The sequence below is a fragment of the Rhinolophus sinicus genome, linkage group LG10 (assembly GCF_036562045.2).
Source record: "Rhinolophus sinicus isolate RSC01 linkage group LG10, ASM3656204v1, whole genome shotgun sequence".
NCBI classification, from domain to species: domain Eukaryota; kingdom Metazoa; phylum Chordata; class Mammalia; order Chiroptera; family Rhinolophidae; genus Rhinolophus; species Rhinolophus sinicus.
The window spans coordinates 75478935-75506007 of record NC_133759.1 but is presented as its reverse complement, the minus strand read 5'-3'; the positions used below and the strand labels follow the sequence as shown (position 1 = coordinate 75506007).

General features: G+C 44.6%; 1 protein-coding gene across 2 annotated transcripts in view; it reads right to left on the bottom strand.

Moving 5' to 3' along the window:
- Positions 1-290: 290 nt before the first annotated feature.
- SLC22A4 (solute carrier family 22 member 4) overlaps positions 291-27073 on the bottom strand; it is a 40145-nt gene continuing 13362 nt past the window's right edge. The window contains exons 2-10 of one of the 2 annotated variants that reach the window (XM_074313485.1): positions 25805-25908; positions 24369-24523; positions 16966-17137; positions 13044-13170; positions 9839-9939; positions 7818-8032; positions 6863-7045; positions 4346-4481; positions 291-1681 (exon numbers count right to left, since the gene is read on the bottom strand). In XM_074313485.1, coding sequence (XP_074169586.1) covers positions 1606-1681; positions 4346-4481; positions 6863-7045; positions 7818-8032; positions 9839-9939; positions 13044-13170; positions 16966-17137; positions 24369-24523; positions 25805-25908 — 1269 coding nt within the window. In that variant the 3' untranslated portion in view covers positions 291-1605. The remainder of the gene's footprint in view (positions 1682-4345; positions 4482-6862; positions 7046-7817; positions 8033-9838; positions 9940-13043; positions 13171-16965; positions 17138-24368; positions 24524-25804; positions 25909-27073) is intronic. The other variant, XM_074313486.1, reaches the window with a different exon arrangement.

Genomic DNA, 27073 nt, shown 5'->3' with positions numbered 1-27073 from the left:
AAAAGTAGTTTTTAAACGTCGGGAATATGTCTTGAATTTTGGCATGTATTGATCGACTTGGTCTTTGAACTACCAAAAAGATGATCATTTGGGTACTTGCATTTTTATAAACATATTTTTAAAAAAGTCATCTTACTATTAGAAACTCTAAAGCATCCATACAAACAGCAATAAAAGGTAATTATCACATCCTTACTTTCTATATTTAGAAAAAGCTTTAAGAGCATTTTATATTTACGTGGTTAAAAATTCAAACACTTATGTAATCAAACATAACATTTTCACCAGTCTAGAGTTACAAAGTATTTTAATTAAAATGAATATTTATCAAATGCCTTTTACACGCAAGACAGCACTATGCTAGGGAGCACTAGGAGCCTAACAAGACAAGCAGGTAAGTTCCCTGGCCTCTCGGAGGCTGATAGCCGTATGGGGCTGGGGGCAACAAGAGCCCAACTGAGTGAGGGTAACACGTACCAGAAGAGCACAGAGGAGTGAACAGTCATGGCTGGTGGGTTCAAGGAGAGCGTGGACCTGCTCTCTGCCGGACAGGAAACCAGCGGGGTAGGTGAACCAGCGATTAGAAAGGCTGCCTCAATGGGGGAGATAAAAGGGCTGGGTGCATGAAGCTGTGCACCTGCGTCCCCAATGACAAAGCATAAGCTATTCTAAGATACCTTCATGGACTTTAAAGTCACAATTAAAAGGTAGGATCAGTGTGTCAGTAGGACGTAAAATATGCGTTAGAAATATGGAAGTATATTACCATTCGTGACATAGATAGACCCAGTGGGTATTACGGTAAGTGAAATAAGTCAGACAGAGAAAGACAAATACTATATGATCTCACTTATATGAGGAATCTAAAGAACAGAATAACTGAATAAATAAAACAGAAACAGACTCATAGATACAGGACAATGGTGAGCACACATCATCTATGCTCATTCATGGAACTGAGGTTCCACTACTGCTGAGCAGATACATACACCCTTGGTTGGACAGGATACAGCTGTATACTGTGCCATATGAGCTAGGCTACTTGATCTCTTTCTGTATTTCACTTGCAAAACGCTATTAACATCTGCCATCCATCAATTCCTCTCACAGGAGTGTATAAAAATTTCTGGCTAGGAATGCTGCATATAATCATTTGGTCACAGCAGTATATGAGTTTACTTCAAAAACTAGAATTTTGAATGTGCTGGTTCACTTATACACATATATACACACACGTGCACCGTTGTCACCTGATAGTTGTGTTAATACAATGCCATTCTTTTTATTTGCATAGCAGTTGTATGTTTGGAAAATGAATGTTAATCTTTATATGGATTTACCAGTCCTTAACCAACACATTTTCAAAAAATCTTACAAACCCATTTCATTGAATTAATTAGTAAGGAGGACTCTCTAGAAATGGTTAGTTTTTAAAAATGAGGAGATTATCTGCAACAGTGCTCCAGAATTTGCTATATGACAAGCATTTCTCAAAAGCAAGGTCCATCAATTGTTACAGTCAATCCATTTCATCTGCCAAGGCTTTGGTTTCTTCAAAGTCTTAAGTATCTGTTTTTCAGTTCACCAAATGTGGTGCAAATTTTATCAGAATGGAGTTATTAGAACTTTGGGATTTTCTTCATTGTCCATTGAATTTCTTGTTTTTTCCCCAGATCTGAACCTGAAAATAAGATAGGTGCCAAAGAAAATTAAATATACAAGACTCTTCTTCAAAATGTCAAACTGACACTGAAAAACATTTCTCCAGTCAATGAACAAGTAGTTATTGTAACTCTAATAACAACCTCGGAAGTCTAGAACTAGTATTTTATGATTTTGGATATTTGGAACCATTTTCTTAATTAAACATAAACAAAACCAAGAATTTACACTATTTTACAATTTCCCTGGGGAGAGGGTAGTGGTAAAAATGAAGTTCTTGGCAAGCTGAAGTTGATATTGAAGTAGTTGTATGATTAGAAGAAAACAACTTATCAGAAATGGGCACCTTTTGCTGTATGTGTTCTGTCAGGGATCAGAATCCATTCACATGCAGATTTATCTTTATCATGGCCAGGCACTAAAAACACGACACCTTATATAACAATCGCCATAGGAAATATTCCCATATAACAGATGGGAATACTGAAGTTAGAGAAAATTTTTTGCCCCCAAAATTAAATTTGCCCAAATTTATGCAGTAGATTTGGGATTTGAAGCCAGGCAGTTTCATTCTAGAATCTAAACTTCTCCTGTCATACTGCTTATCGTTTAAATGTTTGCCAATCTGTGATATCAGAGAAAGATACTTGCTTTTGTCCCCATTACCGACACAGAGCTCTTAAATCCCTGGTAATTTCCTGAGTGATAGGGGTAATAGGAGCATCTTCTCTTTTTTTGTTGTTTATTGGGGAATATTGGGGAACAGTATTTCTTCAGGGCCCATCAGCTCCAAGTCATTGTCCTGCAATCTAGTTGTGGAGGGCGCAGCTCAGCTCCAAGTCCAGTTGCTGTTTTCAATCTTTAGTTGCAGGGGGCACAGCCCACCATCCCATGCAGGAATTGAACCCGCAACTTTGTTTTTAAGAGCTCGCGCTCCAATCAACTGAGCCATCTGGCTGCCCCTCCGGCAGCTCAGCGGCAGCTCATTGTCTTCAATCTAGTTGTGGAGGGTGCAGCTCACTGGTCCATGTGGGAATCAAACCGGCAACCCTGTTGTTAAGAGCTCTTGCTCTAACTAGCCGAGCCATCCGGCTGCCCTGCATCTTGTCTTTTGATCTAATGAGGCAACTCTTGGCTGGGCCCCTGTAGGTAACAGAATAGGGGCTGGTTGCCATAAAAACCAAGCCTTAAATTAAAGCCTGAAACTTTCACCCCACCCCCAACCTTCGTGGAGGGGTGAGGGGCTGGAGATTGAATTAATAATTGACCATGCCCATGTGATGAAACCTTCATAAAACCCCCGAAACACTGGGGATTGGAGAGCTGAACTGGTGAACATTTGGGGATGGTGGCGATCCTCAGCTCCACAGGGACAGAAGCTCCTGCACTCTGGACCCTTCAGAACCTCACCCCGTGCACCTCTAATCTGGCTGTTCATTTGCATTCTGTATGATAAAACAATCAGGAAAGTGTTTTCCAGAGTTCTGTGAGTGGTTCTAGCAAATTACCGAACTTCATTCAGGAGTGGGGTTGTGAAAATATGACTTTGTAGCCAAGTTGGACAGACGTATGGGTTACCTGGGGACTTGATACTTGCGACTGGCATCTGAAGGGAGGGCAGTCTAGGTGACAGAGCCCTTAAACCTGTAGAATCTAATGCTGTCTCTAGGTACGTAGTGTGAGAATTGAATTAAATTATGGAACACCCAGTTGGTGTCAGAATTGATTGATATCAGGAGGAATTCCCCCTCCCACACACATAATCTCATAAGCCCCCAAAACGATACTGAATTGTTTTATTTTATATATTTTTATTAATGTGGGTATTTTTCTTTCACATATAATCTGCCACTGAAATTTTCTTTTTGGTAAACTGCTTGTTTATGACCTTTGCCAGTCTTCCTACTGAGTTCTTGGTCTTTTACCCACTGATCACTAAGAGCTTTTTGTTTATTAGGTATGTCAACCCTATGTCTCTATTGTGTGTTGCCAGTACTTTTCCACTGGCTTGTTGACCTTTGTCTTTATTTATTATTTCTTTTTTGCTGTGCCAACAATTTCTAAAATTACATAATTAGATAGATCAATCTTTTCCTTTATTGCTTTTCGTATCATGCTGAGAAAGGCCTTCCCTAAACTTATAAAAATATTTATGTTTTCTTCTGGTACATTCATGATTTTACATTTTTAGCCCTCAATTTTTAACCTTTCTAAAATTTATCTGAATGTATTATGAAGTAGGATTCAAGTTTTCATTTATCCCAAGTGGCTAGCTGACTGTTCTAACACCTTTTACGGAGGAATCAAATTTTTCCCCACTGATTTTGAATTGCTACTCTTTATTATATACTGAATTCTCACATTTTCTTGGGTTTCATTCTGACCTCTGTTCTATTCTAGGGATTTCTATTCCCATACCATTCACACAGTGTTTTAATTACCATTGCTTAATAATATGCTTTATTATTTGACAAAGCTATTCTACAGAGAAGCTTCCTAGACATTCTTGCATGTTTATTCTTTCTGAGAAATTTTGGTATCTTTTTTTTTTTTTTAAGGAGGGCGCAACTCACAGTGGCCCATGCGGGGATCTAACCGGCAACCTTGGTGTTATGAGCACCACGATCTAACCAACTGAGCCAACCAGCCACCCCGTTAGTATTATTTTTTAAGTGCCACTTACCATTTCACTTTCTGCATCTGTTCTAAGGACTCTGGTAGAGTCATTCCAAAACTTTCAGGGAAAAACAGGGTGATGATTCCGATCAGGATGGTCAGGCTGCCCATGAGGATGTAGGGCAGAACTCTGTTGTAAGCACCTGTGAGGCAGGGGACACGAGGACATCAATTAGATACAGGGATTCTCCAGATGCTCCTGAGAATCATTTTGGAAAGGTGGCAAACAGTATTTGAGAGCTGTTTCGAATGTGAACATTTTCAGAAGATAAAAAGTATGCAAAATACACTGGGTTTTTTTTTTTTTTTTTTGCAGATGCCACTGTCTCTGCATTTCCATAATCATTTACCTGCTTGATTTTGCATTATCAGGTCTTTCATGTCAACTGGTATTTTCTAAACTACTACTTAATCATGTGTGACAGATGTTCCTTTGGTGGAAATCTTTGTCGAGCAAAGTTCTCCTCTGAAGGTGGAGATAACTGGAGATGGGGGGAATGGGAGGGCATCAAAGGGAAGGAGGCTGACCAGGATGTTGCTGGCACAGGTACTGGCCATTATGACTGGTGTGACCTTTGCTTTTCCCTAGACCAGTAGGCTGCCGTGGAAAGCTAGGTCCACGGAGTCATGAGACTAAAAAAAATCTAAGTAATGTGTTCAATCCAATTTAAATCAATAAATGTCAGGCACTGTGAAAACACAGTGCTTTGGTGTCTTTTTGCAGCATTTATAAGTCTTTGTTTTATACGTACTTGGAAAAACCACTCTACTTTTCCTTTACTTGCTGCCACTCAGGAGAATAATAGATCCTCATTTTGCTTCCCTTCCATATACAGAGATTACAGGGCAACGACACACCCAAGATTTTATTTCACAGAAAACATTAATCTTGAAACTTCTCTGAGGCCACTGTGTCACTAAGAGGAGTAGCCCTTGTGGAACAGAAAGCTCTGTCTTGGACTCCTCCATTTTTTACGTACCGATGGTCCACCTGAGCATGGTTTGAAAGCACAGGGAAGAACAAAGGAGAGATAACACCACTCTATATAACAATGTGCTTTCTCGGGTGTTGTTCAGGGCAGCTGTGCAGAGCAGTTTAAAGTAGGATACTGTTTCTCTTTATCTGTAACGATTGAGTGTAACTTTTCTGAGAATTCATATATTCTTTGGGGATGTGTGTGTGTGTGTGTGTGTGTGTGTGTGTGTGTGTGTGTCTGAACCAGTAGGTAATCAATGGATGACCAGGAAGAATAAGGCAGTGTGTCTACATCTCTTGTCAGTAGAGTCCTTAATGAGGATTGGTTAGGCTCCAAGTGCCAGATCTGCATTCAGCAAACATCCCACTAATGCCCTTCTGGGGTGTTATTCCAGACCGATAAATTTGACTATAAAAAACTAACATTTCCTGCATTGCAAAAATTTCCATAAAGTCAAAATGTAAATGATAAACTAGGAAAAATATTTTATATATATATATATGTATGTATAATGTGTATATATATACACACACAAAAGACTAACTTCTTTTGATTCCAAAGACTCACAAATCAAAAATAAGAAGTTGAATAAACCATTAGAAAGATGGGAAAAAGACATGAAAAGTCAGGTCACTGAAAAATAAATAATGTTTAACAATTGTCATCCCAATAAATTTAAAAAATAAATTAAAAATAAAATAAAATAAAATAAAAAAAGAAAAGAAAAATAATGTCAATAAATATATGAAAAAATGCTCAGCTGCATTGATAGTTAAAGAAATGGAAATGAAAGCAATAATGATACCCATTTTTCATATAACATTATCAATTATTAAAAATTGGGCAATCCCCATTGTTGGTGAGGATACGGAGAGACAGGCAATCTCATGTATTGATAGCTGGACTGTAAACTAGTACAACAGTTAGAGGTCAATTTGGCAATATCTATGAAATTTTTAAATTGCTCCAGCAATCCAGGAATCCAAAATAATTAAACGGGAAAAAAAAAATCAAACGAACAAAGGGTGTAGGGGCATAGGGAAATGCTCACTGTAGTATTATTTGTAATAACAAAAACTTGGAAATGGCCTAAATGTCTATTGAGCCTAGTTAAATACATTATGTATATACATACATTGGAAGAGAAGGTACTAACTAAAAAGAAGGTAAAAGAGCTATATATATATACCAACAAAGATATTCTGATACAATCTTGAGTTAAAAAGCTGTGAAACAGTATATATATATAATTTTGTTTGTGTGGTTTTTAAAAACAAAAACAAAATGTATATATGTGTATATATATGTGTATATATATATATATATTTGTATGTATGTATATATATATGTTGTACAAAACAAAATGTCTGAAGGGTTACTCACCAAAGTGTTAATATTAGTTACTCCTAGGGCTGTGATTTGAGGATCTGAGAGAGGAGGTGAACTTGTACTTTTTCCAGTACTTTCTATGCCATTTGAATTTTTCACAATGAAAATATATTCCTTTTATATTTAGAAAAAGAACAAATTGATAAGATGCATCTCACCAAGGTACACAAAGTAGGGAGCAATGATGCTGCCCACTCTGGAAGCCATGGATGTGATCCCCACAGCCATGTTTCTGACCAGGGTTGGGTAGAGCTCTGCAGTGAAGACATACAGCATGGAGAAAGCAGAGGTGATCCCGAATTTTCCTAACATCACCAGACCAATGGACAAGAAGTCATAATCTGGAAAAGAGACCCAGTGTAAACAGAGATACTTTTAGTATTATGATCTTAACTCAGTTGCTTTGTCCTCTTTGCTTGTATAGGAATGTTTTTATAATGTAAAGATATTACACAAATAACACTTTCTCTTCAAATGTCTTAGTACTTGACATGGACAAAGATGGAGAATGAAGGGTTGCTTTGTGCTTCTCTATACTGTTAACCTAGATCATTTATGCGTTCAGTGACCCTTGTCCACTATCATCTGTTACAACATCAATAAGCTATCACCTTAACATTTTAATAATGTGAGAAAGACATAAGAGGAAAAGGGAAGCGTATGTCCCTTCGTGTGCTTTTTAACTACTTAAACATTACAGATCATAAAAAAAAAAATCACTGAATTTATGTACTGGAACGGGCATGTACTACCAACTCCAACATTTGACTGTACACCTCAGAGAAAAGGTTTGAAAGTACTGAGAAATTGGGAATCAGGGTTGTGACCTAAAGAAAGAGGTTGCGGGTTTAGATGAATGTTTCTGTGAAGCAGGGCGACTGGGAGCATTACCCTTCCTCTTCAGGTAATGAGTTCTGATTCCCCCAGACAAACTCATCTGTTTGAGGTGTGTTGTTTTAAACACAGGAAATTCCATCATTAGCTATCACTTGTCTAATTGATGAATAGTTTATGATGCAAAGGCTACATAAACAGAGAACAGTGACCAATAATTAGCCTAAATCAAGGTGTGGATCTTTTCCATTAAGCTGTTAATATCGGTCAACTTCTTACCTGCAGGTACCAACTGAATTAGGAGAAGCACACCTCCTCCCAAGAATAGTACTCCAGCTATGATGTAACGCCGGGGCAGGGTTCGCAGGAGCAGCCAGGCTGTAATGTAAGCTGGAACTTCAATCAAGGCAGAGAGGAAACAGTTCAGGTAGGCATCTCCATGCAAATTTGGAGAGTTGAGAGACAATGCAAAGTAACCCACTGATGTTAGCATCCTGAAAGACAAAAAAAACCACAACAAAAAACCCTCAAAAATGACAAAAGGATGGCCTGAATCACTCTAAAAATGCATAACGGTCAAGAAATTGTCTAGATTTTGTTTTCCTTTAAGTAGCCACTATCCACACATGGCTATTGAAAAGTAAATAAATTCAAATTAAATACAATTGAAGAGTCAGTTCCTCAGTCACACTAGCCACACTTCAATTGCTTAATAGCCACACGTGGCTACTACAATGGACAACACTGATATGAAACATTGTCACCACTGCTGAAAGTTCTATTGGACAGCACAGTCTAAATATTATACACCAATAGCCAACAATACCTATCCTGGTCTAGTTAATTTTACATTTCAGTGTTTCCTGAACAGTTTGCACACCCTCATTTCCTTAGAGCTATTATTTGAAGAAAGAACGTCAGTCATGTCAATGAACATAAAATCCGGACTTCATTCTTTCAAAAGAAGAAGGAGAAGAAGGAGAAGGAGAAGAAACACAGGTAATACCATGAGATGCACTTACGGTAAATTCTGATTGATTTTAGTAAACCTCACTTTAGGGAGATGAATGAAAGTCTCATAATGCTTCAAAGTATCAAAAAGTGCACATTGCATATCCTGTCATCAGTTAGCTTCCACGTAAAAGCTTCTCTGTGGAAAAAATAACTGCACTAAGGCAGACTCCCCTGTGCAGAAATTTGTTTACTGTTAACATGACTGAAAAGCAGAGGCTAGCTGAAAAGTCTTTTCAGGAACACTGTTGGATGTTTTTATACATACGCTGCTAGGTTGGGTAGCACAAGGGCTAATCCAAAACAAAACAAAAACATGAAACTTCATTGCTCTAGGAACCTTAGTGATTTTCACACTTGGTAATAAGAGCAGCACGGGTAAAACTGGGACTCTGCTGACAGGTAAGAGCTAAGGGGGCCTAGGACACACTTGCTGAATCTGAATCTTAAGCTCTGTCATTGATTTCCTCGATTTGTAAAACAGGACGGCCCCAAAAACAGATGAGCTGCAAGCTGGACCTGCTAGGTCTGGTAATCATCCTTTTTTTGTGGGGTAGGCATGTTCTTTCCTTCTTCTTCCTCATTTCTTTGCAGACCCATTATTAAATCTAGTCTAAAAAGTCAATTAATTATTTCTATGTCTTAAAATCACTTGGTGGTTTATAATTAGCAAGTGCGAAAAGCCTGTCAAAACCCCAATTCAGGCAGTGGAGGTTCAGGTTATTCTAACCTCACTGTTCAGTTGCCAGTACAGCTTCCGGAAGTAGGAGCTGAATTAGCATCTTGGCTTCAGGAACCGGAGACATCGTTATCTTAATCCCAATACCTTTGGGAGGGGAGACCCTTTCCCTGTGGATCAGAGTAGTGCAGACTTTAATATTGTTCCCTGTGACTTTTTTTTTCTCTTCCCAGTATCCAGTTCTAGGAATTGAATTGAGGCATTTCCAAACAACTTAGAATTTTATAACTTTTATTTTGTCTCAGGACGACACAGGCCTTGCCCTGAGGTTCCCCTGGATTAAGAAAATCCGTCACGGGGGTGTGGGGGGTGGGAGATGAGGGTAAGGGGGATCAAATATATGGTGATGGAAGGAGAACTGACTCTGGGTGGTGAACACAGTGGGATTTATAGATGATGTAATACAGAATTGTACACCTGAAATCTATGTAATTTTACTAACAATTGTCACCCCAATAAATTTAAAAAATAAATTAAAAAAAGAAAAAAAAGAAAATCCATCACCTACTTCTGTGCAGCATGTCACACTTCCAGATCGCTCATTACTTACCATAGCAACAAAGACATAGTGGTTATGGTGGCGATATTCCTCGTCCTGAACAGGTCCAGAATGAAAGCTTTCTGCTGCTTCAGGGGTTTTAGCTCCTGTAGCTAAAATAATGCAAATAACTATGAGATGAAGAGGTAGTGAGGAAGTATCTGTGGCCATGATGGTGTGGGAAAAACTTACGCCCGTAACGCTCACTTGGCCTTGAATATGCTTAGAAGTCTAGAATTTGTGGGGAATAAGGGCATCTACATACATGATGCCTAATTCTACCACTTCAAAATGTTTGTGGCCCATTTTAGACAGAAGCCTTTTAAATGTATAACATTGGCTCCACTGTCTCTTTATAGGAAAGTCTGACTCCTAACACTGCCTTTCCTTGACTTGTGCTCATCACTGTGGGTGACCTGAGCTGTGATCCTGAGAGTCTGTTGTGTGGGTAGGGCCATAAAGCCCCAAACTGCCTTGAGGTCCCTGCTTTTTATACTTTTCTTATTGTTGTCTCAGTGCCAGAACAGACGTGGCACACCTTGGGCAATGTACTATTTATCTTCTCTGAGCCTCTGTTTACTTCTCTGTAAAATGGGTACAATAGTTGGCTGTTAAGAAGATTAAGTGAGATCACATATATACATAAAGCATAGCATAGTACTTGAACCATGGTAAATGCCCAGTAGATTTTAACTATAATATTATTACTACACAGTTGAGGAAAAGATGCTAGCTGTCAGCGGTGAGTGATAATTTCTTACTACTGTCAATGGGCTTCCCTCCTTCACTCTTAATTTACTGAAGTTAACTTACATGTGTTAGGAATCTAGATAACCAAGCTTATTAGAATTGAAATAAAAAGCTACAAGGCTCTGAGGTGGGAAATCTCTTTGGGGTAAAATACAAGGACTTTGTGGCCCTATGGTACGTGTGCAGTAAGAGGCTGAGGAAGGAGATTCTATGATGAAGTGAGGGTGCCAGCCCTGCCTCTGTAGCAGGCGTTCCCCAGATAATAACATCCTTCTTTCAGGAATAAACCTCCTCACACAGCTCACAGGCATATTACCTTGTTTTTTCTACACTATTTGCAGTGTGCAGCTCTACTGTTATGACAACGAAGCAAAGCCCCTGCACAGCTGGAGGGACTAGAGGCCCTCCTGGAGGGCTCTGGGAGTGACGCCTCGCACAGAGGGGACCTGTGGCGCAGGCCTGTGCTAACACTTAGTGCTTCCACAGGGCCCTTGTGAAAATGCAGACTGCCAGGCCCCACCAGAAACCTGCTGAATTGGAATCTTCCCTGGGGTCCAGAGGCCTGGGAATCTGTATTTTAAAGCCCCTTGGGTGATTGTGATAAGCAGCCAGGTTTGGAAACCTCAGGACAAGAACATTCTTGTATCCAGTGCTGGTCCCTGGCCTGTGTGGAGCCACCAAAATGCCTTTGGACCTGTAGGCACCACGAACAGGCTGAAGGTACTTCAGAAGGAAAGTCAGAGAAGCCCAAGATCTCTTTCCAAGGTGAGACTAACTTATATTCTTTTCTGTCCAAGTTAACGCCACTGCCCCTAACACCAGGTAAAAAAGCAGCAGAAAGCCCTACACTTTGTCACTGGAGAGTCCTAGTGAGACTTCTAGCTGTGTGATACTGGGCAAATCACTTAACTGCTCTATCCCTCAGTTTCCTCTCCTGAGAAATGGGCCTACAACTTGCATGAGCGTCAGATGGCTGAATATGGTGCCTGGCATCTGCTGGGCTCTCCATCACTGTCCTGAGCAGGCTGCATTTGTGGCACGGGCTCTGCAGATCCTGTTAAAGGGGACTCTACCAGAGAGATGAGCAGTGGAGGTGACTGGGCCCCCTTGGGCCTGTACAGTTCAGGTTCAATGTGCCTCATGGCAGGAAGAAACAAGGCTCTGTCAAAAGCATGTTTTGACACTGGACTTTATTCTTATTTATCCATAACTCTATATCCCTCCTATGTTTTGTGATTGCTTTCACTCATGTAGATCTGATCTCTGTAAATTCCTCAAAGACAGAAATCAGACCACGTATCCAATAAATATCAATAAACTTCCAGCACAGCCCTGAGATGCAGAACGTTAGGCACTCCCTGTGCTATTTTTTCCATCCAGTTAAACTGACTAAGGCTGGGAATGGAATTCTTGATCTGAAGAGTAAAGGATTAAGAAGAGATGTTTGCCTGGCAGCCCACTAAGAACTTAGGTTCATGGCCACTGTAATTAAGCCTCCAGCCATCGCCCGGGTAGCTGCTTCTGTCAAAGGTCCCAAAGGCCAGCGGTGGAGGAAGCCCCAGGATGCAGTGCTGCCACGCCCGCCAGCCTCCACAGAGCCCTGCTTTCTTGGGTAGCTAGTAGTGCAGACTGGCACGCTGTCCCTGCAGTCACCCTAATCTTCTCAGGGTGTCCTGAGCAGCCCCCCACCCTTCTCCCAGCCAGAAATGCCACGCCCCATCCTCTTCATTCATCTAAGTGTCCTCCCTGGTCTGGGCCAGGCTCTTCAGCCTCGAGCTCTGCTCTCTTTCTCTGCTGGCACACAGCGTCCACTCCTTGGGTACTTAGCATTTCCTCCTTCTCATCATCATCTCTCTTTCATCTAACCCTCTTGACGCTCTTGGTTACATTCCATGCCCCTTAAGCATGGGAACGGTGCCTAATTTTTCTTGTTTTCTCTGGGACCTGGCACAGGGCATGGTTGAGAACAGCGCAAGTCCTCACTGACCATCATGAAGGGCGGCTGTGTCCACAGCCTATCAGCTTTTCCTCGTGGCCTCCTGCCTTCTGGGGTAAATCCTCAGCCTGTGCTCTCAAGCCTTAAGCTTCTAGATACTACATTGCAAGACTACAGACATGCACAACTTCTTCAAACACATTTTTTTCCACTAAATCTAGACATTCAGAAATCACCAGTATATACAGCTGCATCAAAGGTATGAAGCAATCCCAACAAAAAGTTGCAAAAGGGAAGTGAACTAATATTTAGTCAACACTTGATCTATGCAAGCAGCTGACATATATTATTGCACTTAGTTCGCACACAGCCCTTTGAGGTGGGTTTTATCTCAGAACTGAATCATCCCGGTGTCTCTGAGGCCTCACACAGAGCCTGGTACACAGCGGGCACTCAAAAGATATTGAATTAACTTCCATAAAATCAAGAATACTAGGCTGATCTCAAGGGGAAACATCTGTAAAAGCTTACCTCCACAGGATCAAAAATCACCACCGGAACAGCAACATTGTTCATTTTTGCAGCTTTTTGGATGATATCTTCCGCCTCTTGAAGTCTTCTCTGGGATATCAGCCACCGGGGCGATTCAGGAATAAACCTAGAATTCATTTTTAATGGTTTATGATTTTTCACACTAGCAGGGTTTGATGCTATTAACCATAAGTTGCCCCTCAAAGAATTTTTATTTTGTAAAATTCAGGTTTGTCTTTCTTTAAAAAAAAATCCGGGGGGTGGTAGGGGGAAGCCTCATAAGATGTCCATTAATTGTAGAAATAAATAAAAGCAGCTGCAAGTTTCAAAGTTCTGATCAAATGACAAGGCCGAGCACCAGTTGTACTTGAAGCCAGAAGCAGAGAGGGAACATTAACTGTGGGTGCGTTTAAGCCAGGGCAGCTGCAGAAAGCCATCCAAACTCAGTCACCAGTATGGCTCATAAAGGAGACAGGGTCTAGTGTCTTTTCAGCGCGTCCATCCTGAGGAGAATCCTGGGGCCCCAGCTGGTGACGCTCACAAGTTGACTGTGTACAGGACAGCCAGGGCGTCTATGCTCCCTGGGCTTTTCCTGGAATCAGAGGAGGTGAGTGCACTGACCCCCCCACCCCCTGCCCACCGTGGGCTGTCCCCGAGGTATTCAACAGATTCCGAGGTATGTGAGTACCCAAAGCAGTTTGGGGGAGACAGCCGATGCTGTCTTCTTTCTTTTTTAATGTCTAGAAACTTAATTTGTTTTGTTACACAACCTAGCTACATGTTTAACTGATGTTCAAAGAGAGTTGACTTCTCTTCTTTCCTAATTATTCTACTTTTCCCAATTACCTTTATTTGTGTCATACTTATATTTAGTTATATTTTCTATTCTTTCCTAATTTTGATTTCTCAGAATCTCTAAGCCATTCTTCTGCCAGCTCTTGTTTTCCTTATTTGTCAGTACTTAGGTTATCCTAGAAAATAAATTACGTGTAGCAGATACAGAGGCCTCCTATAATTAATGGGCCCCTCCAAAACCTCAGTAGGAAGGGTCTCAGAGCAAAACATAACCTATCAAATGGCCAACCCCCCGCTTCCTGCCGCAGCCTACTAGCACATGGGTTGCATTTTTTGGAATGTGCCCTTAGTTGGTCCTTGTAGCAACTGTGATGGTGTTAGGTCACGGCCTTCAATAATTAGAGCTGGGCTGTTCAAGAGGACTTTCTGCCGTGTTCTGTATCTGTCCTGTCCAATACAGTAGCCACTAACCACGTGTCGCTATTGAACTAGTGTGACTAGTGTGACTGAGAAACTGATATTTTAATTTTCTTTCCTTTTAATGAACTTTAATTCAAATAGCAGCATGTGGCTAGCGGCTACTGTGAGTGCAGAATTAGAGGCCTTCCTACACCATGGGCACGTCTACTTCTGAGTAGTATCTTCCTTAACCAGGTTGTTCTTAGAAACATCCTACCTTTTTTACTACCAGCTCTGAGGGCCACGGGCTCTGGCCCCAGGTTCCTAATGTTGAGGCAGCTAGATACTGCAAAGCTTTCCCCATGTTGCATCTATGGCTCCTTCCCCACCTCTTGCACACATACTCCATTCATACCTGTGGCCGCTTACTTCCAAGCCTTTTAAAGGGAACTGGGACATAAACATATCCCCAAACCACCTACAGTGGCTCTGTGTAGGTTCTCTTTCCATTTCCAGCCCATGTACTCAGGCCTGCTACAATCACTACTCTTGAATTGCCATGGTTTTTGGGGTCACGAAGAATCAAGTCTAGGTGATCATCTCAAAAGTGAGTGGAGCCCCAAAAGAGGTTCTACCTGATAGCCTCTTTGTAGATTTAATTCAGACTGAACAGGGGAGGGGTGTTGCTGGAGAGTCAGTGTCACACACTGAGCCGGCAGCAGGGGGCCCGCAGCAGGGGGCCCGCAGCCCGAAGCACTCCCCACACCATCCCAGCCCCCCTGGACTAACGAGCACCGTTTCAGGAAGGCCCACCAGCAAAGACGAGATTCAGAAGAAAGCAGTTTTGTTTTTATAGGAAAATGAGAAGACTGTAGTTTTAAACTTTCAGGATGAGCACGCAGCTCGTTAGTGCTGGCCCCTGGCTGCACTCTGTGTGGGACACTGCTGTCCCTGGGACAGGTGCTCGCAGCCAGGAGCACTCACGGCCCAGAAAGAAGGCTCCTTAGGGCAGGAATGAGGTGACCTCGTGGGAGGGATCTTCTCTGCTGGAAATGCAAGGGGCTGACCTGTCAGAGTTGTTCCTTGCTGTGCTATTTGCTCCTGAGGCAAAGATCCAAGGCCCACAAACTGAAATCCCTACTAATCTCTACGGTCAATCAGAACCCTTCTATCCTCTCTGTCTCTGTCTCTGTCTCTCTCTCTCATAGAATTATACAGTAATAAGTTTGATTATAACATATATTAAAATATTAAAAGTACTGGTCTCTCGTGCCAAAAGGACAACTAGAGCCAGGGAACATCAATTATTAAAACCATTCATCTGAAGAGGCAGAAAATAACCTTTGAATAATCTTGTCTTATGTCTTGAGAGAACCTCAGGTCACCATCGTTAACACTAGATTCAGTCAGCAAGGGGACAGAGGCTGCGATTGTGGTGACGATGGTGATGATGATGATGATGACGATGATGACGACTCTCATTGCAGAGAATTGCCCTGCTCTTGTAAATCTGGAATACTTGCTTTCCTTGGAGGCAGCGTACAGATAATGGCCTGCCCTTATTCACTTTCCTAACCCTCAGACTGGGTTCCAGGGAAAAGCTCCCAATCAGCATGGTACCTAACTTCTAACACACTATCTCTCAAATTCCAGGGAAGTAAGAAAAAAACAACAACCGTGTGCTGCCCCCGCCCCCCCGACCACCCATGCACACCATTGCTAAGAATTTACATTGGTAAATCCTAGCAGCCTTAGAGGTCATAAAAAGACAGTAGCTTAGGGTTGTCCAACCTGAGCCACCTGGTCCAACAAGGCCAAGATATGCTACCTGTCAGCCTCTATGGCCACCTGACATTTGCAGCAAGACAAAGGACCTTCTAGGCACCTTCCCAGGCGGAGTGTCCAGAGGACGGGGCGACCATGAGGCCTTGTCTAAACTGTGAGTTCCAAAAAAAGGATCAAAGAAAAAAAACGTTCACTGTGTGTATGCAGGTAGATCAAGCAGTTCAGTAAAACCACTCACTGCTGGGACATCTGATTTTGATATGAAACCAAACCAAAAAGAATTAATGAGAGAGAGAGAGCATGCGACAGACCCACCAATGGAAGAAGTCCCATTCTTCTTGCTTAAGTCTGAAAAACCAAAGAAATGGTGAATTCCCCAAAAGAGGGTATGGCTGGGACCTTATTCCCTTATTCTTAATCTGTTCTCTCACCTGAAATCTCCCACATAACTGTATTGGGTGAAAGTGGGGCCAGCATCTCCAGAGTTTGTTATTCCTATACTGATGTGTCAAAATTGGGTTGGAGGGTTGAGGGAGGAGAGAAGAGGACATTTCTCTAATAATTCATTAAACAAAAGTAACTCTCTCATCCTTCCAAATAAAGCAGATAAACAGGCACACCTTAGAGGCCTGAGAAAATTACGTTACTTGGGTCCATAAGGAGAAAGAGATTTTCCCATAGAGAGAAAAGTTTCAAAAGAGCAAGGGGGTACCATCACCACAACAAAACCCAGGAGTACCATCTCCACAAATCACCACAACAGCAGACAAGAGTGGGGAGAGCCTTGGCGGAGGCTGGGTTTCCTGAAAAAGGTGCTTTGTGGGATGGTGGAGAATTAAACCCCAGCACACAGGCCCACCCACAGCCAGGCAAACACTCTCCAAGCTTGAGGCTCTGGCTCCTGGCACAGCAGGGGGCTGTCTGGGCACAAGGCCACACTCACCACCACAGCGGGACGCACAGCACCCCGGGCACCGTCAGCGCCAGAAGCAGCTTCCGCCAGTCTCTGATGAAGTAAGCAAACAGTGGCAGCAGCATGTAGCCAACTGCAAAAAATATGCACACTCCTAATGTAGAGAATATAATACGCACTGACTTGCCAAGGATTTCTGTTCCTGTTCAAAACAAGGGAGGAGTATTAGGATTTTAACTCACTTTAATATTTGCGTTTTACATCATTACCTGGCACTTAGAGTTTAAACTATAGCCACTTAGGAAAGGGAAAAGGCATTTGCCTCATGGCCCAGGGCAGGAGTGGTTAGGGTGGAGGAAGGTGGGAGGTTACCCAAGACTTATCACCCAATAGAAGGTAAGTTTTCATGAGATTTTAAAGGAGACGTAGATGTTTTCTTTTTTGTTTAAGATCATTTTATGTCATAGAAATAGGGTGCCCAGTCCCAAGAGATAATCTCTTCTGGGACTGCCACATTTCCAAAATCAGAGTCCTAGGGTGAGGAGCAGGGAGGGTGTTCCAGGAGAGTGGGGGCTCTTCTGAGGGGCTCTATGGGGTGATGGTGCATTTAGCCTTTCCCACAGTTCTCCACTATACATAAACAGATCCTGGTCTCTCAGGGAAAAAGTGCAGAGTTCAAAGTTACTGAGCTGTGTGAGGACACCCTTGGACACCCTTATCATCCAGAAATGATACATTGGGATCCAGCTGGCTCTGGAGGTGCCCCGGCAGACAGCCCATTCAGACCAAAGAAAGAAAAGAAGGGGCTGTCCTGGCCTGGCAGGCGGCAGCCCTGGCGCTGGCCACACACCCAGGGAACTGCACAGAGCCTTCCCAGAACTTCACAAAGGCCCAAGACTGCTTGGTGGTGGGCCCTGTTTTGGGAAAGGCCACGCCGGAAGCTATTGGGTCCTGGTTTGCTCAGTGCCACAATGGATGGCTGGGTACCAGTTCCTCCAGAGATGCTGCCCGCCCCTCAGAGTCCAAGAACAAGCTCCTTCTGTTGTCACAGAGCTCCAGGCCTTTCCATAGAGTCCACTCTTGGTCCCCTGCCCCAGGGGTGGAGATCTGGCCAATGGCAACCACAGGCCTTTTGTTTGAGATCTTCCCACCATTACTGAGAAATAGCCCAGAAAATATAAAACAGACCATTCACAGGCCATCAGGCTTGTCTTTCAAGAGAGGTTTTCTCAATCGTGTTTACATGCCCTGAGCACAGGCTAAGGAATTAAGGGCTAATTCCAGAGAAGCAGTAAAATTGCTACTTCTCCCCGTTTCCTGTTCCCACCGCCTACCTGTTCCTATTCCACCCCACTTCTTCCTCACTCAGCATAACTGAAAGATGGGTCTCAGTGACCTTCTGGAATAGCGATTTCTAAAAGCCAAACTGACAGAAACGGCCAGTACTGTGTGCCTCTTACCTCCCACACTGTGGACAATAGCTCCAACCACCCAGGCCATTTGTCAGCCTCTACACTCGTTCCCAAGGATTGGGCCTGACCTCTTTAAGGATTGTGAGTGTTATTTCCAGATCTTTTCTTACCTCGGTAACGACCTTCATGGAAGGTTGTTACCACTCCATTGGAAGACTCCCCATGCCATGGTTTCTAAACGCAGTGGCTGTGATTATCATGCTATGGGAATGCATAGGGGGTGCTTTATTCCTAAGCAGAGATTCAGAAGTGAATCAGCAGAGGATTTGATTGTGGACAAGAGAAAGTGCACAGGACCATGTGAGAATCTTGTGGAAGTGTGAGGCCAAGAGAGCTCCCTCATAGTGCCACGACCCTGATAAGAGAGAAGTTACACTGGATTCCTGGATACTTTCCCTCTCTGAGCTTGGGTCTCAGGCCAGAACAGAGTTGTTCTTACTTTGCAGAGTAACTGTGATGGGCACAAGCTTCGTAAAAATATACCTCTCTGCCTTTCTGTGGAGCAACATGGATGGCATGAGCCTGAATAGTTCCTCATTAGCACTTCCTGCTTTCTGACTTGTAGATAATTACCCTTCCTTAATCATCGTCATCATCGTCATCATCTTCATCTTCAGTGCTAGCATATTTTTTGAGCAGGCACTGTGTCAGGTTCTGGACTAAGTGTTTACCTATATTATCTCTGAATCTTCACAATTATGGAAGAATATTACTTCTATTTTATACATAATCATCTGACATTTAAAGAGTTGGAACAAATGGCCTAAATGCACACATATGTAATAAATGGGGCAGCCAGGATTTAAGTCTGATCTGTTGACCTATGGATAACGTCTAGAAAAAAATCATCGGGGGGGGGCAAAGGCTTGGCCCCATCAAGCATTCCTTCAACTAAGATTCTAGTGGAGAAACGCATGGGAGATGGGTGAGGCCATACCCGCCTTTCAGAAGTGAGGATTTACGTTTTCCCTGCCTGGGCTGGTCTTCGAACCAACCAGAGACCAACCAGCCCCCTCTGAGGAACACCAAGAGAGAAGTCCTGATTCTTATAGACCTTTTCATGGCCTGCCTCTGCCACAAAGTTTCCATGTGTTCAGCTGGCAGTGAGACAGGTGACACTGGTGACTTCTGGCTCTGCTAACTGAGGATCCCTGACCTGGCCTCCTTTACTCCCTAGGCTTTTGCTCCTAGGGCAAAGCCCAGTTGATCTTGGTTTAGCTGGGTCTCTGAGTGTCTCTTGGGAGTGAAACTCTGACATCTAAGCCAAAGGGGTATGTCCTGGCCAGAATGTTTGCTCACTGCCTGTCACCACCAACTGAATCTGCGCACTCTCTCCAAGGCGGAGTGACTCTGAGAGAGCCAAGCTCATTTCCATGTCGATCAGGGCACTTCTGTGGCAGTCAGTCAGGATCTAGTCAGGAACCACTGGATCTACTGCACATGGAGGCAGGACCTGCTCCTCCATGAATGATCAGCAGAGGCATACAGCAGACCCCAGCTTAAGAAACAAGACCGTGGTGCTGTTGCCAGGATATGGGTTCAGACACAGGTGTCCCTGGGCTGGGAGTGGCCTCCATCAGGCATGTGCAGAGAGCCTGGGCTCCTTGATGCTCATTTGCTACTCGAGTGACTTTGATAGTCCTACTTCATAGAGTATTATGGGAATTGAGACAATGTATGTAAAGTGCCTGGCCTGTGGTCGGAGCTCAGGAATAGATAATTCCTTTATCCTGGTCAATCAGTTGAAATGTGCTAGATGATAGGGGACTGATGCAAAGTACAGTGGCTTAGACCAAGAGACCCAATAGAAGACAGCAAAACCTTTCTTTGTTCCCTGGAAAACAGAATTCTCCTCAAATTAACACCCTGCTCAAGGCTTCCCCTCTCCCCTCTATAAACCTTCATTCTAGTTAAAAGTAGCCTTTCCTATCTCTGCATATACCCAGATAAATTACCTGCGCTCCCCCCACCCCCACCACACCCATGATGACTGATGTCCTCAGTAACAACAGCAATTGCTGCCTCTGCCAACCAGTTGTGAGCTCCTTGTAAACAGATGAGAATGGGTCCTTGCTCCTCCCAGGGTCCCCCAGTGTTTCCCTCACACAGTGCAGTGCAAACAAGGGGTACCAGCAAATTTCTGCATTTTCTAAAATGTACTTATACCCCATTTCATTCCTTGAAGATTTTGAGGTATCTTATAATTTGAATACAATAAAATAATGGTAGCATTACAGTAAAACACAAAGAAAGGTTAAAAGTTATGTCTTGGAAAAAAGAACAAAAATATGCAACTGATCACTTTGAAAAACAGTCTGGCAGTTCCTTAAACAGTTAAACATTCATTACCACATGACCCAGCAATTCCACTCCTAGGTGCTTACTTATCCAAGAAAACTGAAAACACATATCTACAAAAAACTTGTACTTGAATATTCAAAGCACATTATTCATAATAGCCCTAAAGTGGAAACACCCCTGATGTCCATCAACTGACGAATGGATGAACAAGATGTAGCATGTCTATACAATGGCATGTTGATTTATGTTGCTACATGGATCAACCTTGAAAACATTAAGTGACGGAAGTCAGTCACAAAGGCCATATATTGTATGATTTCATTTATCGGAAACGTCCAGAATAAATTAGTAGAGACAGAAAGTAGATTCATGGTTGCCAGGGGCTGGGGAAAGAGGGGGATGGGAAGTGACTGCTAATGGGGACAGGGCTTCCTTGGGGGTGATGAGTTAGGTAGAATTGACGGTTGTACAACTTTGTGAATATACTAATAACCACTGAATGTGATATTAGTATTTAAAAGACTGAGTATTATGGTATGCAAATTATACTTTAAAAACATTTTTTAAAATGTGGCTGATATAGGCTGCATAATTGATATAGTTAAATTTCGATTTTGACTGAGCTTCCTGGTAGCCAAAGTGGTAAAGGAAGATACAATCAGTTGCATACTTATCAAAAGAAAAAATACGTCTAGACATCAGAAGAAGCAGAGCTTTAAATAGTTCAATGCTGAAATAAACACTGCATAGAGGCTGACATCAGGAGTACCGGGAAAACACTGTTAATGGATCAGTCAAGACAGGAAGCAGTTAAGTGTGTGAAATAAATGTAAGCAGCTAGTTATACGGGATAAAGGAGAATGCCACTGGCATTTTGCCCAGGAGGCAGTGGACAGGTAGAAGACGTTATTTCTGGGAAACAGTAGGAGACTGTGAGGGGAGCTGGAATGTGGGGAGGGTCAGTGCCCTTGGTCTTGAGTGGTTACTTCCTCCTAAACCAGCATCATTCGGGCAGCTCCCTCACTTCCGGGTGTAGCCACTTCGGATCTCGCGGAGAGCACTGTTCCTTCCTTCCCTTTTCTTGTCTTCTATATAGGCTTTATAATTTTAAAAAAGCAGAGCAAGGAGAGGATCCATTTCTGCACCATTTCAAGAATGGGAGTAATTCATGGGAGAAATTCACTTGCTTGAATTAATGTGAAGACTCTTAAAACTGGAGATTATCATCTCAGAGTCTTGCCAACCCTTCCCTGGAGCCACAGGGCAAGGTGAAGGCCCAGACAGAACTTGTGAGCCCAGAACCCATGCTGCCCTTTGTTTCAGTCAAAACCAGGAATTCACTATTTTAGCCCGGAAACACCAGAGGGCGCTGTTGTGCCGCAGGAAAGCTAGCGGCAGCGAGCCCTCATACTGGATCCTGCCACCCCACCCCAGGCGCTGATGAGGGCGTCAGTCTGTTCCAGGAGGCAGGTTGGTTTTCTGTGACTCTCTTAAAAAGGTTCAGACTTGAGAACCCAAAACAAGGGATCTCATACCAGGTCAAAGTTAGCAGCTTCCCGCAGAGCACAATGGAGTAAAACTATAGCCAGCCAGGGAGGCTCCCAGAGCACCCTACAACACCCGGGGGCCCAGGCTGATGGGGAGCCTTCTGCCCCCACATCCCTCCCATTGATCTCTGGCGGGTACATTAGGCTTTGATTGATCTCATATGATCTTACTTTCCCTTTGGCCCTCTCCCTCTTCTCAGCATTAGCAACAGGGAAGAGAGTAGGTTGTAGTGTCAGGGCCATCTGGGCAGGACTTTCCTTCCAGAGGCCTGGGGTGGGCTCTCCCGGCCTCTTCCACTCACACAGGGAGGCTCCACGGCCCCAGAAGCACCCTGTACCAGTGGAAAGGCAGGTCTCAATGTCAGCCATTCAGCAGAACCTGAGGGATGCCACGCCTGGCTCAAACCCCACCTGGCTCCCTGTCCCAGTGAAGGGACTTCCCGGGCTTCAGCACAACCCTCTGCCCTTCTATTTCTGACTGTCCTTTAGGTCCTCTTAAAAGCATCTGCTCACCTCGGGGAGAGCCCTCTGTTTTGGGGATACCTGTTTAGTCTCTAGTGTGTCTTTGGCCCAAGCACAGCCACACATTGGGCCTTTCAGATATTGGGAGGGTCACCAGGTAGACAGATTGGGGGGTTTAGACTATAGGCCTTGCTGTGCCCAGCAGCCATGTCCTGGGGTCATCAGGCATTAGGAGGTTGCAATTTCTGTCCTCAATTCCTCCAATCTCCAGTGTCCAGCATCACTGGCCTGAAGCTCTGTGTCCTCTATACAAATGACCTTCTTTAAGAAAATCTTGCTCCCCTCCTTCCCCCTACAGGGAGGAGAGAGGCCCCCCCCTCCAGCTGGAGCCTGTGAAGAGGGTGCTGTCTCCCAGATCCACGTGGCTTCAGCATGCTCTCCCCTCCTCCCCTCTTTAGTCACTGAGGCTGGGCCCATGGCAAGGGGTTCTTCGCAAATGATTAAAGGAGTGGAATTTGAATAATTCCATCTTGGCAACCGGGCAAAGGGTGTACACGTCCTCAACTAAGAGAACCCAGCATCTCCAGAGCCAATGAGTCATCCAGACTCCTGAAAGTGATCGGCATCGTCTTTCCAGATTCAGACTTTTGAGAAAGCAGAATCGCTAGACTTACATGAAAGGGGCAATGGCACTACTAATAACTACACTGTTACAATAGGGATAAACCCGGACAGCACGAAACCCACAAGGATGTATTATTACATTAGACATTATGGGATTTGGTGTCTATTGTCCCAGAGGTGCCCTTTATTTCCCCTTCTTTCACCTGTGCAGAGAAAGCAGGTGGACTCAGAGCATGTTGGGAGCTCTCACTCATGGGACTCCCTGATCAACCTGCCTGGAGCTTACCTCATTAGGAAAAGCTAATGAGGGCCCTGGGGGCCACCTTGTGGCCTTTAGCTTGTGAGTCACCCTCATGCAGCCTGATATTCCAGAAGCAAGGCTGCTGCTAGGAGACAGGACTGCTATCAGCAGTGAGGCTGGTCCTGCATGCGTCTGATATGTTCTGGGGGTGGGGTGAGGCTCTGACGCAGGGTGAGAGCAGATCTGCTCAAAGATCGCAGGCTGGCACTGAGCTCCTGTCTGACACGTGCTTCCTCTACCTGTGTATCAGTCACTCCAACTACCCTTAGTCCCTCCGTGGGCCATACACAGTTGCCAGGAACACCTATTTGCCCTGTCTAGGCAGAAGTCTTGAGCTTTCACAGCTCAGACCACAGACATCCTTAGGCCACCTCTCCTGTGTGCTCCTCCCAAGCCCCGTGCTCCTGAAATGTGTCTCAGTTATTGTGTGGCTGGTTTCCCCCAGCGACAGCTCTTATTTACCACCACATTTCAGGACTCAGCACAGAGCTGGCTCTCTGTGAGTGCCTGCCTTGCCCATGGCCAAATAAAAAAACCTGTGGCTACAACCCCCTCCCCCACATACTACGTCCAGGCTGACCATGTTTTGAAAGCACAGCCTATGGTTGAGGTGCTTCCTTCTGTGCTGAGTTAGAGCATTCCCTGTGCCCTTCTCAGTGGCCCCCTCTTCCTGGGCCTCTCAGAGGGTCAGAAGGAGAAGTCCTGTGGGTCAGAAGCCATCCCTACCGAGTATGAAGGCCACCACATAGTTGGAGATCTGGCCCATGCCGACGATGACAAATAACACAGTGAACATCTCCCAGTTGATGGAGAAAATCTGCAGGAAGCTGAAGCCAGTCTGTACAGCCATGGTTGCAAAGAGGACATTCTTCCTGCCAAACCTGTAGAGTATAGCACAGCACAAAACATGGTACATGCAGGTTACAGCAGCTCTGCCACTCTGGGCGCACGACAAGCGCTGTTGGGTGTAGTTGCAGACTTTATTCCAGGGCTATGACAGCCTCTTTTTCCTGTCACATCCTCCCAGGTTCCTCCTTGGTGAGGCCTCAGGCATCCATCTGCTCAGGAGGGACATTTGAGATTTTAAGCATCCCATATCTCAAAAGCACAGAGAAGCTTATGCAAGGACCACATGGAAATCTCTTTAAAATAAGCCACAGGTAGAAGCTGCCACCACATTTCTAAAAGGTGGATACAGTACAGATAGCAGGTACATCTAATATCAGCAACATGGGAGTTCGTCAATCCATAACCAAGACTCCCTCTATGGCAGTGGTCAACCTTGGCTGTACTTGGAATCACCTGGAGAGTTTCAAAAACCACTGGTGCCCGCACCCGCCTCCTGAGATTCTTATGATCTGGGATGCAGTTTGGACCTTGGGATTTACAAAAATTTCCCAGGTGAGTCTAATGGCCAACCGCTGCTCTATGGGAAGTGTAGCTTCCAGCCATGTCCATTAGTGACACTATAGTTGGCTTAAGTCTTCATTTCACATTCTGCTAGTGACCGATGGGAAGAACGGAGCACAGGTGTGAGTAGAACAGTCTCCCACCCTATTTTCCAAACTCAGGTCTCAGGCTGTTGAGCTTGGGGTCCCACTGGATTTCGTAAAAGGGGGAGGGACACTGCCAATACTGCCATTTAGCACTCCCACCTTCCTGCTCTGGTCCCCACAGAACATTCAGGGGCCAGTGGGGCACTTCTCCTGGAGCTGTGATGCTGTCTCCTCCAGACTGAGAGCTCCAGGTCAGCTCTGTGGTCCCAGTGGTCATGCCAGGGGCCCTACCCACAGCAGAAGTAGGTGCACAGTTAGCAAGTGGTTGCTTGGTGTCTGGCCCTGACTCTGGCTGATGGTTGTTTGTGGACAGATCACACGTCATCCGAGTTAGGAGTGGGGTGGGAGGCAGTGGTGATGGCAGCAGTGGTGATGGCAGCAGTGTCTTTTTGGAGGGGTTTGGGGATATGAGAATTCCACTTAGCAGTGGCCCCCAGCAAGGGGCTGAGAACGGGAAGAACAGGAGATCCCACGGCTCCTCCCGTCACTGACTTGTTGGCCTGAGGGGCCTCCCTTTCTGTGGGTGGAAATACCCCAAGACAGGCAGTGAATCGACAAGGGACCCTATCCCACGTTCCCTCCCTCCCTCCCTCCTAGCCTCCTTACCTGTCTGATAGCTGCCCGGACACAAAGGAACCAAGGAGAACGCCTACAAAGAACAGGGAGGAGGTGAGGGGCGTCTTCCAGTCTTCCTCACACACAAGATTCCACTGCCAGGGAAGACAATGTGAAGTGTGAGCGCGACTCCCTGGCAGGCCCAGCCCCAGCCCAGCTCCAAGGGAATATTAGCATGGCTGCCGGGGTCAGCGTGCCTTTGAGCAAAGGTCATAGGCCTCACAGCCCCGGGGTTGACTCCTGACTACCATTTACTGGCCATGTCATTTACTGTCCTCCCTGAGACTCCCCTTCCTCTTCTGAGAAGGAGGGTGACGCCTCTGGCTCTGCTTACATCACACAGTGTGAAGCGAGCTGAGGCCATGGCTGTGACTGGTGACCCCCAGCTGCGAAGCAGTATGAGTAGAGGTGGCATGTCTACTTCAGAAGGCATCAGAGCATGGAGGGAACTATCAGAAACTCCTGAGGGACACGACAGAGGGCATGTTCACTTGGCCCAGGGGTAAAACTTTCCTTTGCCTTATTGAAAGATGCAAGTGGTCATGGGGAGGTCGGCGATTATATGCTCCCGGCAGACTCCTCAGGAGACCTCTCCGCTCCCAGGTCTATTCCCATCAGAGGCTAAGCTTGGGGCCTGACCCAGGACGCCTCTGTGGGGGAGGGGAGGGTACTTAATCTCTCATCCCCACCCTTCCGCCCTCCTTCCCACCCAGCCTTCCCAGAACCATGGGCCCTCCCATCCCTGGGGCCCGTGGGTTGTGTAGCCTTAACAAGTCCCTGCTGGTTGATCCATAAAAGGAGGGTTTCAGCCAGTTTCTACTTCCAGCTCTTGACTTGAGTCAATTCAGCATAATTTCAAGGGAGGTTACAAAAATTTCAAAGTGTGTTCACTGGACTTTTATTTACAAAATAAGTATTTGGGGGCTGTGGGTCAGGGGCTTGCTGTGTGTGGTCAGATGACCGGATCTAGAGGAAAGACCCCCTGCTTCCCACCCCATCCCAGCTCCACTTGGTGGTGGTGCTGTTGCTTCCATGACATTCGCAAAGCAACTCAGTTCTTAATCCTCACAACTTCCCGGAAGTGGATTTAAAAATGAATTCACGTGTTTACATCACACCTCATTCTGCAGCAGAGGGAGGTGTGTATAAGGACACATACAAGAGAACAGTGTGAAACAAAAAGCCAAGAGAATTGGGGCAAACAGAAATCACAGGGGAGGAGGGGTTGCAAAATAACCAAGCCAAGGGTGAGACTGCCTG